At 44.9% G+C, this 15,846-nt stretch overlaps 1 protein-coding gene across 1 annotated transcript in view; it reads right to left on the bottom strand.

The window, feature by feature from the left end:
• The window catches only part of WDR90 (WD repeat domain 90), a 69,588-nt gene that overhangs the window by 14,469 nt on the left and 39,273 nt on the right, over positions 1-15,846 (bottom strand). Inside the window, 12 exon segments of the mRNA XM_087728461.1 lie at positions 1,934-2,102; positions 5,065-5,255; positions 6,401-6,560; positions 8,706-8,827; positions 9,667-9,748; positions 9,751-9,774; positions 10,527-10,627; positions 11,426-11,611; positions 12,627-12,758; positions 13,820-13,857; positions 13,962-14,095; positions 15,235-15,363. Coding sequence (XP_087584587.1) covers positions 1,934-2,102; positions 5,065-5,255; positions 6,401-6,560; positions 8,706-8,827; positions 9,667-9,748; positions 9,751-9,774; positions 10,527-10,627; positions 11,426-11,611; positions 12,627-12,758; positions 13,820-13,857; positions 13,962-14,095; positions 15,235-15,363 — 1,468 coding nt within the window.

Raw genomic sequence — 15,846 nt, 5'->3', positions numbered from 1 at the left:
TGAGTGGTGTTATTTTTATATAACTCAGCATTTTTGGATTCTGCCGCTGCTATTATATTATGATGGTTATCGGGGACATTGTTTGGTGGGTGGTCTTCCTTCCTTCAAGAGCAGTGCTAAAATTACATTATAATGTGAGCCATTGTGTATACAGGAAAATGACAATACAGGTAGTCTTCAACTTATGACCTCAATGGAGCCCAGAATTTATGCTGCTAAGTGAGACATTTGTTAAGTGAGTTTTGCCCCATTTTACAATCTTTCTCGCCACAGTTGTTAAGTGAACCACTGCAGCTAATTAAGTTACTAGTAGGATTGTGTAATGAACCTGACTTCCCCACTGATTTTGCTTGTTAAAAGGTTGCAATAGATGATCACTCTTGTGGCCCACCACTGGAGCTGGCAGCAGAGCCAGACAGTGAGGAGGGTTGGGGAGGAACCTGGGCCAGTCCTGGGGTCTGGGGAAGGCTCTGATGAAGGCTCTGTGTCGGAGGCAGAGAGGGGGCCAGAATTGTCTGACAGTTATCAGCTGCCTTCAGAGTCAGACATCAGTGGGGCAGATAAACAGCTGGAGACTGTTCCCAGTGTGCGTATGCACAGAGCTGCCAGATGAAGGGAACAGCTAAAGGACAGGGGTCGACTTGGGAGTAAGGACACAGGTGGATGGTGAATGGCCCCTCCCAGAGGAAATAAAAGAGGAGCCGAAGGGGAGTGGAGTTTGCAGGAGACAATTAGTTCGCTTAATTGGTTTGTGACTCTCCGAGACTCCTTGCCAAGTTCTGCAGATATCAGCCTGTCAGCTCTCCAAGCCAGATAAGGACTGTGTCCGTAAATCCTCCCTTGAAAGACTTTGCTGGATGTGAATGAGCAGAATTCACAGCAATAAAAGGGTTTTTTGTCGGGACAAGGAGTTTGCTTCAGGCTCTTGGGAAGCCTAGGTCAGAACAATTACATGTCCCCAGGACACAGGAGCGGTCATAAGTATGAACCAGTTGCCAAGCATCTGAATATTGATCACGTGATACTAGGGAACACTAGGAAGGTCATGATGGTGAAAAATGCTCCTAAGTCACTTTTTCCAGCATTTTTGTAACTTTGAACAGTCATTGACCGAACCGTTGTAATTAGAAGACTATCTGTAAAGGCATCTCATCTTATTATTAAAAGGAGACTGGAGACTAAAACATACGCAGAACAGCTGCGGAATTTGGGTTTGGCTAGTCTAAAGAAAAGAAGGATTAAAGGAGACATGATAGCAGTGCTCTAATATTTGATGTGCTGCAGCAAATTATTATACAAAGCACCAGAGGGCGGGACAAGAAACAATGGTTGGAAACTAATCAAGGAGAGAAGCAACCTGGAATTAAGGAGAAACTTCCTAACAGTGAGAACAATTATCCAGTGGAAGAGCTTGCCACTAGCAGTTGTGGGTGCTCCATTACTGGATGTCTTTAAGAAGAGTCTAGACCAAGGGTCGGCAACCTTAAACACTCAAAGAGCCATTTGGACCCATTTCCCACAGAAAACACTGGGAGCCACAAAACCATTCTGGTGCCTGACTATTTCTGGAGTGGCCACAAAACTAGCATATGCGGTTGAATTAAACGTTCTGTTTTCTTCTGAAACTTCTATTTTCTTGGATTTATCCATGTTGGCCTACCGAGAGTCAAAAACCTCAATAAATCGTGTGCCAGCAAGTGTCGCACATTGGTGGTTGTGACGCATATTTTGAGCGACAGGGAGCCGCAGCAGAGGGACGAAAGAGCCACATGTGGCTCCAGAGCCGTGGGTTGCTGACCCCTGGTCTAGACAGTCACTTATCTGAAATGGTATAGGATCTCCTGCTTGAGTAGAGTGCTGGACTAGAAGACTTCCAGCTCATTCTATTCTAATTCTAATATTATATGAAATGTAACACAGTGCGGAGACTCACCAATCTCGCCGTCCACGGCCTCCCAAGTCATAAAGCAGCAATTTGTCTCAGTGTCCCAGCTGCAGATCTGTCCTGTGCTTGTCCCGGTGTAGAGCAGGCAACCAGAGCTGTAGCACATGGATGTGAGCTCCACCCCGCCAATAGCATCAGGAGCAGGGACTCGCTGGACCTGAAGAATGGAGGAAGATTACATGCATAATAGACACTGCAAAAGTAGCCCAAGGAGGCCTTGGATCTCTTATCACTCACAAGGCTGAAGGCTTTGACTATTTTATTTTATTTATTTCTTTTATTTATTTTGTCAAACATGTACAAGGCAACAAGTATAGGTATCAACATAAACATGAACAAAGGAAGTAAATACAGATAAATGGGGACAGTCAGACAGAGATGGTAGGCACGCTGGTGGGTTTATGCACGCCCCCTTTACGGAAGTCTTAGGAATGGGGTGAGGTCTACAAGACTATGGTCTACAAGGACTCCTCAACTAACGACCGGTCACTTAAGAGACCATTCAAATGTCAGGTTCCGAAGGGTTAATGAAACCAGCCAAACACAGAAAGAGTTTGTAAATGCAGTTTGTATTCTTCCTTCGGCACAAACTGACCAACAAAGCACTAAGGCAATGAATAAATTGTCAGAGCTTCCCACCACCTTTTATAGCTACATTGGTAATTAAGATAAGCAGCACACCCATCACCTTGTGAGCCAGAGCAAACCACCCGGCAATTAATCATGGATTGCTAGCAGGAGTGTCTTCAGCTTGCGTAGGTGGGAGGGTGAGTCTTGGCAGCTGGCCCAGTTTTCTCCCCTGAATGGCAGCTCCAGGCCTCTGGGCTGGCCGGAGCTGACGTCCAATTGACGAAGAACCCACCCGGAGGCTAAATAGAGGTAAAGCTAGACTTTAGCAAGGCAGCTGCTAATGAATTTTGCATGACTTTTTTTGCCATGTTTTTTAAGTGAATCACTGCGGCTATTAAGCGAATCCTCCTCCCCCCCTCCCTTGGCTTTGCTTGTCAGAAGCCGGCTGGAAAGGTTGCAAATGATGATCATGTGACCCCCCCCCCAGGACAGCGCAACCGTCATAAATACATGCCAGTTACCAAGCACCTGAATTTTGATCATGTGACCATGGGGCCGCAGGGATGGGCTGCTGCGGGTTCGCAGGGGTTCAGGAGAACCTCTAGCTAAGATTCTGTGCAGTTCGGAGAACCCCCAAATCCCACTCCTGGCTGGCCCCGCCCTCCCCTCTCCTCCCAGGAGTCCCCACGCGGCCCGTTTCGGATGCAGGTAAGTGCAGGAAGCGCATGGAGGCTTGGGGAGGGCGAAAAACAGACCTACCAGAAGTCCAGAGGGCCTCCAGAGCCCGGGGATGGTGGCCACAGGTACACAGCGGTGAATGCATCGCAAGTGTTAGAGGCAGGGAAATTGCCTTCTAATTGGTCTGCTCAGACCTGTGAAGTCTGTGCTTTGTTGAGAGCTTTGAACGTATTGGACAGGTCCACTTCAGTACATGTAACAGCATGGTCAGTGGGAACCTGCACATATATTACTTTTTCTTGTTTCCTTTCAGGATGTTTGTAATGTACACAATCATAAGCAAGTAATACTGTTTTCAGCTCTATTATCAGCTTTTTCTGATTAGTCCATTTATTGGGCTTATGTGGACATGTATTACAGCCAGACCCTTTGGATATCCGGCTGCCTTTAATACAGCTTTAATCAAATCAACTTGTTTTATCTCCTTTCCTTAGCTAATTATCAACCCTCTTTCCATCCAAATTTCCCCCAAAGTATGTAAAATTCCATATGCACATCTGGAGTCTGTGTAAATGTTGCCAACCTCATTGTCTCCGGACAATAGCAAATCATCTACATATTGTAGCAACTGTATCCCTCTAGGCGGCTTAAACATCTCCAAAATCTGTTCTAACATCTGCCCAAACAAATTCAGGCTCTCTGAAAACCCTTGTGGCAAAACACGCCGTCTGAATTGCTGACTACGGTTAGAATTAGGATCAGACCACTCAAAAGCAAAAATATCTCTTGAGTCTTAAGCCAGCGGGCATGTCCAAAAAGCATCTTTCAGATCTATAACACTGAAATACTTATGACTATGCGGTATACAATACAATACAATAGCAGAGTTGGAAGGGATCTTGGAGGCCTTCTAGTCCAACCTGCTGCTTAGGCAGGAAACCCTATAACATTTCAGACAAATGGCTATCCAACATCTTCTTAAAGACTTCCAGTGTTGGAGCATTCACAACTTCTGGAGGCCAGCGGTTCCACTGATTAATTGTTCTAACTGTCAGGAAATTTCTCCTCAATTCTAAGTTGCTTCACTCCTTGATTAGTTTCCACCCATTGCTTCTTGTCCTGCCCTCAGGTGCTTTGGAGAATAGTTTGACTCCCTCTTCTTTGTGGCAGCCCCTGAGATATTGGAAGACTGCTATCATGTCTCCCCTAGTCCTTCTTTTCATTAAACTAGACATACCCAGTTCCTGCAATTGTTCTTCATATGTTTTAGCCTCCAGTCCCCTAATCCTCTTTGCTGCTCTTCTCTGCACTCTTTCTAGAGTCTCCACATCTTTTCGACATTGTGGCAACCAAAACTGAATACAACTAAGAAGAGTATAAGGATGACGGCTAGCAACAATACTATTGATCCGTCTCAGATCATGACAAATTCTAATTGATCCATCCAGGTTTCCTAACTGGCAATATAGGCGTCCCTTTTTTTCATTGTCATTGTCATTGTTATTGTTAAGGGCCAGTAAATGAATGGTTGCAAGTCGAGGACAACCTGCCTGACCCAGATTCGACGTTCCAACATTCACCCTTCACCTCTGTGTGGTCACGTGACTGAACTTCAGACCCTCCGTCCTTTACTTCCAGTTTTTGGCAAAGCCATGCCCACAGCAAACCATTGGTTGGCTTTGCGACTAGAGAGTTTGCATTAACCGCTTTACAAGTTCGACACAAAAAGGTTTCCACCTTTTACCTGTTTTATAACCGTCACAACTTAACAACCGTCATGACCAGGCCCCGTTTACTGTCGTAAGTCGAGGACTCCTTGTAAAATCAGGGCAAAATATCAAGTGTGCCTCCTCGGGGGAAGGAATACCTACTTTGAGGCTGATGTCCGAGCCCTGTTGCTTCATCAACCAGAAGGTCACAGCTCCCTTCCCCACACAGGCAAGCTGCCCCACAGAAAGGGGATTAAAAGCCAGGTCATGGACGGGCTCAGCAAGACGGGTGGAGGACGTGAGGTCGTAAGTCTGGGTGTTCCACAAGGCAAGGACTCTGTCTACATAATCTCCTGCAGGCACAGAGGTAGATGCAAATCTGTTTTTATACACATACGTGGATTTATTTATGAAATCTCGATGCCTAACAAATCTGGACTTCTTCCTAGTATCTAGGCAAACTTCTTATATTCAAAATAAATAGCACAATCACTTAGACTTATTTTTTGGACTATAAGACGCACCAGTGTGTAAGATTTCAAAGAGGTAAGTAAGAAAAAAAAAAGTTTTGTCTTACCCGGCCCTCAGCAGCACTCTGCAGGCTTCTGCAGGGCTGGGATAAGGCAAAACCGCTCCTGTTTTTCACCCATTTTTCACAAAAATGGGATGCAGGGGCGGGGTTTCGGGATGCCAAAAATAGCTGTATGTGGTATATGCACAAATATTTGGTGGTGCACAAATATTTACATGCTCCTTTGGGGGTGGGAAGTGCATCTTATAGTCCGAAAAATATGGATGGAAAGCTGAGTTAAGCTTGAGCCAGTGAGAATCCAACTGCTGGCAGTGGGCAGGTTTAGCCTGCAACGCTGCATTCTAACCACTGTGCGAGCATGGCTCTTAATCATTCATAAATGTTCATTCATAAAACATGTATGAGAAAGATATTAAATCCAACCCAGCAATTTTTAGTTTTGGAAACTTTAATGTCTCTGTAGATTCTCAATGATCTTGTCCCAAAGGTGGTTTTTCAAAAGGCAGCTGGACTTCCATGGATTTTTTTTTTCTTTGAAACTGTTTCACTTCTCATTCAAAAGCTTCTTCAGTTCTGACAAACTGAAGATTAATTGAAGAAGCTTCTTGGACAAGAAGCGAAACATTTTCAAGAGGAAAAAAAAACCAAAGTCAGTTGCCTTTTGAAAAAAAGCACCTTTCGATTTAAGATGTGTGAAGTTCAACTCCTAAAATCCCCCAGCCTGCTATGAAACCCACATGTCTAAAAGGGAAAATGTTGCATATTTAAAGGCCCACTTGCAATTTTTGGAAAAATGAAGAACTAAATTAAATATCTAGCTTTCAGCCAGGATGCCCCAGCAAGTGTACATTCCTTGGTTCGAACTAAACCGACAAAAATGCACACAGACGTACACGTCGCAATTGTTCATGAGATTCACTGGTGGGATGTCTGATGCCTTCTCATCCCCCTTGGCTATATACCAACCTAGAGTGACAAGGAAGCGGTCGTCTTGAGAATACGCCATGGCTTGCACTTGGCTTTCATGATGGAAGAGGATTTTTTCACAAGTCCTCTTCTGTACGTTCCAGATGCAAATTTGACACCGCAGATCTCCACTGCCCTGGGCAGAGGCAGAGGCAAGAACCTGGGGAACAACAGCCCATGTTATCAGGGAGATCCCAGGGAAGAGCTAGCACAGTGATGGCGAACCTTTTAGACATTGAGGGCCCAAACTGTGCACGCACGCGTGCCCAAACTGAAAGGTGCGTGCACACCCAGACATGCACGTGTGCGGGCATGCATGGATATGCGCACATGCATAGCAGAGACCCAAAGACCAGCTGGCCGGCAGGGCATCCCAACACCGTCAGCGCGGCAAGAGGTAAGATCTTTTTCTTTTGTGAGTTTCTGTTTCGTCGTTCAGAAGCTCACAAAAGAAACGCCATGGAGATCTGACCTCCGTGGCGTGCATGCCAGCAGAGAGGGCTCTGCATGCCACGTCTGGCACAGGTGGCACAGGTTCGCCATCATGGAGCTAGGAGATTAAATGTTTAACAAACAGGATAAGGCAATTAGGATAAAAAAAATCAAGCAACTGAAAGCCACACAGAGGGAGAGAGAGAAATGGGGATAAAATGAGTCTTTAATGCTGCTCAAAACCACATACAGACCAAGGACTGTGATGTCCCTGGGTCTCGAGATTAAGAAACCCACAGGCAGTTTCCAGCAGGGCTAAAGCATATTAAGATATAGTTATTGTTTTAGCAATTTTTCCCCCCAGTAGCAATGTGTGGCTGTGAAAGTTGGTCTATAAGGAAGGCTGAGCGCCAAAGAATGGAGGCCTTTGAACTCTGGTGCTGGAGAAGACTTCTGCGAGTCCCTTGGACTGCAAGGCGATCCAACAGGTCAGTCCTAGAGGAGATCAACCCTGACTGCTCTTTAGAAGGCCAGATCCTCAAGAGGAAACACAAATACTTTGGCCACCTAATGAGAAGGAAGGACTCCCTGGAGAAGAGCGTCATGCTAGGAAAGATTGAGGGCTAAAGAAAAAGGGGACGGCAGAGAAGGAGGTGGCTGGATGGAGTCACTGAAGCAGCTGGCGTGAGCTTAAATGGACTCCAGAGGATGATAGAGGACAGGAAGGCCTGGAGGAACGTTGTCCATGGGGCTGCGATGGCCCGGGCACGACTAACAACCACATTGTTTTAACAGAGATGGTAAAGAGCATAAGCTTCAAGACAAAAGAAGAATCACCAGAACATATCTTAACTTTAGAGAGAGCTCAGAATCAATTGCTTTCTCCCACTCATACTGTCTATATATAATTAAATAGCTTACTGCATGGGCTATTGCAAAAAAAAACAAAAAACCTGCCCACACATGAAAAGCCCATTGGCATTTGTAAAATATGCATGCTTATTTGTATGTGTGTGTGTGAGAGACAGTTCTGAACACACATACATACACACACACACAAGATCACATTTTGGGAACTTGGTAACCCGTTCACATTTATATGCATTTGCAGCAACTATAATTTTTGGTGGGTTTTTGCCCGTTTCCAGTATTTACTTCCAATTTCTGGGAGGAAAGAAAATGCCCATTGGGAAAATGGACTTCTTTAACCACTGCAACATTTGCTTAATGACTACAGCATTTGCTTAATGTCAGCCACAAAGAACTTCATAAAATTAGGCACGGTGACCCCGTTGAACAACAGCTATAACTTACAACCATAATTCTGGGTTCAATTATGGCCATAAGTGAAGGGTTGCCTTTTATTCAAAAATTATCACAATCTGAGTGTCAGGCCTGCAGCCCTCTTTTCTTTTGGATCTTTGGCCTTCCACACTTTCTATTATTCTACTATGCCTTTTCTATTGTGGGGAAATGGGAGGGGGGATTGTACAGAGTTAGATGATATGTAGCCATAACAACATTCTTTCTAGAAAGCCAAGGTCATCCTTTGTCTCTGCACCTCTGCACCTGACCAGAACTGGAGGGGTAGAAGATTGGACCATGTGATGGACTGGTGGGTGTGGAGGCAAGATTTTGAACTTTCAACTGGGTGGGGAAAACCGGGAAGCTTCCAGATTTGGGTTTTCCCAGATGTGCCAACGTGGCTGTCTTAATAAATTGGAACTTTGAGCAATCCTTTGCCTTGGACTCTGATTTACTTTTGGATGCTATTTGGCATTGAGCTTCAATGAATCCCCATTTCATCTGATCCAACCAACGTATTTGTGATTCTGATAAACGTATCTATAGAAAAATGGTGGGGTGACCATACCTGGGCATTATGACTGAGAGCTAAGGTTGAAATCTCTTCTGGGTGACCCAGCCAATGCTGTTGGGATCCAGAGTGCAAGTCTTCCACAATCAGCACGCAACCACAACTGTAGGCAAAGAAACCTAGCAGAGAGGAGGAAAAAAGAACCTGTCACAACTAGAATCTCTCCCCACCACCACCACTTCCCCCTGATAATATGTATATGTTCCCCCAGGTTACAACATGCAGCTAGACTTAAGGATATTGTTCTGACCAAGCATGACAAACCCACTGTAGTTAACTAAATGTTTCCTTAATTAGAAGTGCCAGCAGCCGTGGCAAAAAGTCTCTCTCTCTCACCCAGCAGGCTAACAAGCCTGTCCAGCAGAGAGATGAATAGTTCTCTGCCACACCTATTCATCTCTGCCCGCTGCTTTTTATCCCCAGAGTTAGGGTGGGGCTTTGCTAGCAACGGTGGCTCTTTCATCCCAAGGATCAGCCCATCGATTTCCACTGCTCTCCTCTCCTCTGCCTTCTGTCAGGCACTGGACCCAGCTGTTCCTCCTTTTCGTCATCAACCACGACCAGACCTGGGGGCTGCTGACTCTCCATCTGAGGGCTGACCAATGGCCCACCTATGCCTCTCTCTCTCTGCTAACTCCACTCTGTCTTCCCCCACTGGAGCTCTCAAGTTGCCTTGATGCTGACTCTGACTCCCACACCTCCTTCTCCTCCTCTGATTTGGCTGCTGGAGCGGCCGATGGCCAAGAGGCCACAACAGATATTCTGCAAAGGGAATAGTGCGGGCCGAAGAGAATATTCAAACTAAGTTGATTTGATAGATTTGGACCACGTTTTTATTTATTTATTTAAAAAATGAGATTTAGAAAGTCTTCCAAAAGATCCCAAATCCTGCCATTTTTCCACTGAGGGCTTGGTAAATGAAGGTGATAAAATCTGGGGTTTCATTTTATGGCTGTACCTGTGTCAGGGTTCCACACCATGTTCCCACGGGCGTTCCCGTTGTAGCCAATCACAGCTTTCAGCTTCAGACCCTCGTTCCCTCGTTAGTGGTTGGAGAAGAAAATACCTTGAAAGCCAAACATGAGCCCAGTATAAATTGCTATACAGGTGGTCCAGCGGTGGGATTCAATTATTTTTACTACTGGTTCTGTGGGTGTGGTTTGGTGGGCGTGGTGTGGCTTGGTGGGCATGGCAGAGGAAGGATACTGAAAAATCCCCATTTCCTCCCGATCAGCTGGGACTCGGGAGGCAGAGAATAGATGGGGGCGCGGCCAGCCAGAGGTGGTATTTACGAGTTCTCTGAACTATTCAACATGTCCGCCATTGGTTCTCCAGAACTGGTCAGAACCTGATGAATTCCACCTCTGAGGTGGTCCTCAGCTTACAACCACAACTTAGCCTGAAAGCTCAGCGCTAAGCGAGGCATTTGTTAAGTGAGTTCTGCCCCATTTTACAACCTTTCTTGCCAGAGTTTATTCAGTGAATCGCTGCAGTTGTTTAATTATTAACACGGTCATTAAGTGAATCGGGCTTCCCCACTGACTTTGCTTGTCAGAAGCTCACAAAGGGAGATCACATGACGCCGTGAAACTGCAACCGTCATAAATATGAGTCCTAGCGATCTCGTCTAGTGATATCAGGGGGCAGCCCATGATGTTTTCTGCTGTGCTCACAACCCTCTGTATTGTCTTTCTATCCACGGCTGTCAAAGATTCGTAAACCAGGACTGACGGCTGAGCAAAACCCCGCAAATTAGTTTTATGCTATAAATCAACAACTGACAATAATTTCTTCCCAGACTTTTAAGCCAGGTCTCACCTTGGAAGGTGCAGAAGATTTGAAACGGGGTATGAAGTGACGGTAGCAGTCTGGCCGGATGATATTTTGGGGTAAAGAGCCTTTCGTTTCCTTCCCTCTGTCTAGCACATGAGAAAAAGCAAACAGACTGAGTTTGTCTTAGCATAAAGTTTTAATATTCTAGCTCTAAAAAGATCAATTAAATCCAGAGAGATGGGTAAGTCTCTTGGGATAGAACGTACTGTAACTTTGAGTCTCATTTTATGATTCGTACTGTGCTAACTTCTGCCACTGATATTTATGAACTGCCTGCATTTTAACAGTGACACTGTTGTTTATAAAATGATATGTTCTAGTGTTTAAAAGCAGTTAATTATACATTCAAAATTCTAATCCAGTTCCATGATATTTGTAGATCCCCTGTTCATTCATTTCATGTTTTATCTTTCTATAATTTTTCTCCTCTTTTCGTTTGTCTTTTTTTTCCAAATTGCTTAATAAAAATGTTTCTTTTAAAAAAAGGAAAGAAAGAACAAATATCTAATCATGTTTTCTGATAGCCACTGCTGGAAACCAGTCACTGAGCTTCATTCTGTCACACACTCAGCCAGATGTTCAGACTAGATTTGTCATTTTTATCCGCCTATCAAGTCCATCCCAAGGACCTGGGATAGGCAGATCTGGATGTCTGACAATATTAAAAGGTTGACTTTGCTCTTGACTTTTAATAAAAGTCAAGAGCAAGGTTGTCTTTTCCAGTTGACCGATGGCGATTTTGTCAATGCCGATGGTGCTTAACTTTATTACGATCAAATTTATTTGCTATTCATCTCACGGTCCATGGTGACCCTGAGCCTATTCACTTTTCCTCCCTTAAAATGTGGATTTTTTAAAGAAAGCACTGGGATATGTCAACTCACCCCCTCCTGCAGGACTGTGAGGGCTTGAACAAATTGGAGTGAGGTCAGGTTTCACAGCCAGAGGCTCTTCATGTTGGACAACATCATTCAGCACAAGAACTGAGTGGCCAGTAGTCCCATTAACAGCTTCCCCATGTTTTCCTTTCAAACAGGCTTCTTTTTCTTCTTCAGAGTCAGACCAGGTGTCTGGAAGAGAGAAAGGAAAGGAAAATGACAGGAAGGAAGCAACTGGCTCCATATACTTTTAGAATAATTGGAAGACGTGGAGAGACCTAAGATTGAGAGACATTGTTTTAGAAGATAAGCGGAATAAAAGAATAGAACCCATCCGGAAGCTGCCTCATTTATATATCTTCCCACTGCAGAGACCATCTTTAAAAGGATCTTGATGGCTGTCTTGGAAAAGGAATTCTGGACAAGGAAGAATATTCCCACGCTGGCAATCCCATAAAGAGAAAATGATATAGTTAAATTCTCACAGGCACCTTCTGAGAATTACAACCAGGTCAGAATCTCTGTTTCGTGCAGAAGGAAGTGAGATTGGAGACCAAGACAGAAAACTGTCAAAGAGAAAGGAGCGGTCTTTATTTATTTTCCATGGTTTATTTATTTGAATGTATTAGCCACCCAAATTCCAATGGACCAATTATCTTCTCCTTCCCTTATTTATTTATTGGAATTTGTCAAACAAAAACGAGAACACAAATCAGAAAATAAAAATACAGTGACAGGGACGATAGGCACGTTAGTGCACTTATGCAGGCCCTCTCTACTAACCACTTAAGTATGAACTAAGGTCCAGAGAAGTCAAATTGTGACCGAAACTGTGAAAATTTGTAGCTGAGACAACTGAATCAGGAAGGGCATTCCACACTTTGACAACTCTGTTACAGAAATCATATTTTTTACAGTCAAGTTTAGAATGATTTACATTGAATTTAAAGCAGTTGTTCGTAGGCGTATTATTGCGATTAAAACAGAAAAAGTCATTTACAGGTAAAACATTGCTACGTATAATTTTTGGCTGGAAGGTTTTCCATAAAGGTCTACTTTAAGGAATGACAGGTATCATCTTGAATGGAAATGCAAGACGTTTGGATCAAACGTCTCTGGGAAGGCAGGGGATGTACAACCAGGAGAGGGTTTTAAGTTGCCTGTAGAATTTTATATGTTCCTATGGTGATTAATCCTCTTTGCTCACCATGCTCAACCAGTCGGTGGAGAGCGCTGAGATCCAGGCATGGAGGAGACACCACAGTAGGCAAAGGAACCAGCTGGCGGGGGGCATCACTGGAGCCAGGAGGTGAATTTTGTACCTTCTCCAAATTAGCATCTGTGAACAAACAAGAGGAAACATGGGAGGATGAGTTAGGCAGTACTGCAGGCTACTTCTGCTGATCACTGGCTGCCAGCAGTTTGGCAGATCAAATCTCATCAGGCTCAAAGTTGACTCAGCCTTCCATCCTTCCGAGGTGGGTAAAATGAGGACCCAGATTGTTGAGGGCAAGAGGCTGACTCTATAAACCTCTTAGAGAGGGCTGGAAAGCACTGTGAAGTGGTATATAAGTCTAAGTGCTATTGCAATTGCCCTTCCTTCCTTCCTTCCTTCCTTCCTTCCTTCCTTCCTTCCTTCCTTCCTTCCTTCCTTCCTTCCTTCCTTCCTTCCTTCCTATGCAGTATTTCAGGCTAACTCTGCCGACTGCCAGCAGCTTGATCCTGACTGGCTCAAGGTTGACTCAGCCTTCCATCCTTCTGTGGTGGGTAAAATGAGGACTCAGATTGTTGGGGGCAAGAGGCTGACTCTGTAAACTGCTTAGAGAGGGCTGGAAAGCATTGTGAAGTGGTATATAAGTCTAAGTACTATTGCTATTGCCCTTCCTTCCTTCCTTCCTTCCTTCCTTCCTTCCTTCCTTCCTTCCTTCCTTCCTTCCTTCCTTCCTTCCTTCCTTCCTTCCTTCCTTCCTTCCTTCCTTCCTTCCTTCCTTCCTTCCTTCCTTCCTTCCTTCCTTCCTTCCTTCCTTCCTTCCTTCCTTCCTTCCTTCCTTCCTTCCTTCCTTCCTTCCTTCCTTCCTTCCTTCCTTCCTTCCTTCCTTCCTTCCTTCCTTCCTTCCTTCCTTCCTTCCTTCCTTCCTTCCTTAGAATGCAGTATTGCAGGCTAACTCTGCCGACTGCCAGCAGTTCGATCCTGACTGGCTCAAGGTTGACTCAGCCTTCCATCCTTCTGAGGTGGGGAAAATGAAGACCCAGATTGTTGGGGAAAATAATAGGCTGACATTGTAAACCGCTTAGAGAGGGCTGTAAAGCACTATGAAGTGGTGTCTAAGTCTAAGTGCTATTGCTTGCTACGGGAGGTGCAACACCCACTGTGTTACTCAAAAGCAAATGCCAACTTACCAACTGGAAGAAGCGCTAAGGGCCTAGGGGAATCGATCCTGCAATGAGAACAGAGTCCAAATGAGATGACAAGATTCAAATCTAGAGGTGGGTTCAGAAAAAGTATCTTCAAGGTGTTAATGAAGAAACACTGAGTTCTTACTCATCCCTGAAGGTCTCCTCTGCGAAGACGCCTAGGAAATCCCACAGGAAGATGGCATCTCCAACACTGAAGACCTGCTTTTGGTCAGCAGTGAACCTCACCTGCTGTATTGGTTCAGAGTGACCAATGAACACCTGGGAGAAAGAAAAGCAGAAGACCAACTTTCTCCTTCAGAGCTTCATTTGCATGGCTTGGGGTTAACATTGTTCCTAGGCAGGGTTTATCACTAGAGCAGGGGTGTCAAACACAGGGCCTGCAGGCCGGATCTGACCCGCAATGTGGTCAGATCCAGCCCAAAAGGCCGATCTGGAAAATGTAATGGGCTGGCCTGTGTCGCATCGGCCCGGACTACCCAATACGAAGAGGAAACATGCCAACAGTTTGGGGAGTTGTGTCAAGCTGGCCACGCCCATCCAGTCGGCCATGCCCAGTGAATGGTGCCAAGCTGGCCATGCCCATCCAGTCAGCCATACCCACCCGCTCCCTCAAAGTCAACCACAGTCCTGATGTGGCCCTCAATTAATGTCAGGGTAGTGAAGATTTAATAGCTGCTGTAAGGCTGTAAACCGAGATGATGACGAGTCAGCAGGGTCACTGCCACTTTAAGAAGCTGTATATATAAGGGAGGCCATGTGAGGGCATCTCTCTCTCTTCTCTCCAGCAAATAATTACTCATTGCACCCAGAGAGAGAACTACCTGCCACTACAAAGGATCGAACTCATAGTCTCCTGATTGTGAGGTGAAAGCTCCATCCCTAGACTACCACACTGCTCAGAGATATTAATTAATAATTAGAAGGTAAGAGCAGCAAATATTTATCTAAACCTTAATTATTTAAGTCATGTAGCGGATAACTTATTCTACCCCCTCTCCCTTTTCTCCATCTCCATCTCTCTCCCTCCCTCCCTCCCTCCCTCCCTCTCTCTCTCTCTCTCTCTCTCTCTCACACACACACACACACACACACAAACAAACACATACTCACTCACTCACTCACTCTCTGCCTCACTGGTTCCATTCTAGTCCATTTCTGTTAACATTCTTTAACTGAACATTGTAATAATAATTATAACTATAATTTATTTGTCAGTGCACAACATATGTACAATGAGATTGGTTGAGCTCCCTCATTGCACCCCCCCAACACAATACAACTCACAGTGAAGACAGAAAATCTCTAACCCGATAATATTGTTGTATTATTTTAAAATGCCTATCAATCATTAGTCATGAGGAAGGAAGAGAAATCTAAGATTGCCCCGATTTACTTACCTGGCAGCTGACATCAAATCTCATTTCATAATCCCACACTTTGATAGTCCTATCACCGGCTGTGAGAACATATCGGCCATCGGGACTCAGCGTTAAAGAAGAACAAGACTGTCTGTGAACTTGAGGGATCTGCAAACGATAGAAATCATCACTAACATTGGATCCCACTCATTAAATAGCAAAATCCTTAGCATATTCCTGTACAGATGACAACTTCAGCTCATCCCTTCAGGTGTCAGGCAGTACATAGCAATAGCGCTTAGACTTATATATCACTTCATGGTGCTTTTACAGCCCTCTCTAAGTGGTTTGCAGAGTCAGCCTCTTGCCCCCAACAATCTGGGTCCTCATTTTACCCACCTCGGAAGGATGAAAGGCTGAGTCAACCTTGAGCCTGGTGAGATTTGAACTGCTGGCAGAGTTAGCATGCAATACTACGTTCTAACCCACTGCACACCTTGGAAGGAAGGAAGGAAGGAAGGAAGGAAGGAAGGAAGGGAGGGAGGGAGGGAGGGAGGGAGGGAGGGAGCAATAGCAATAGTGCTTAGACTTATGTGCTTTTACAGCCCTCTCTAAGCAGTTTACAGAGTCAGCCTCTTGGCCCCCAACAAT

The sequence above is a fragment of the Thamnophis sirtalis genome, unplaced genomic scaffold (genome assembly GCF_051295495.1).
Source record: "Thamnophis sirtalis isolate CommonGarterSnake01/CBP01778 unplaced genomic scaffold, rThaSir2_p1.2 scaffold_14, whole genome shotgun sequence".
NCBI classification, from domain to species: domain Eukaryota; kingdom Metazoa; phylum Chordata; class Lepidosauria; order Squamata; family Natricidae; genus Thamnophis; species Thamnophis sirtalis.
Note: the sequence above shows the minus strand (reverse complement) of the source record. Positions and strands in the feature narration are given on the sequence as shown.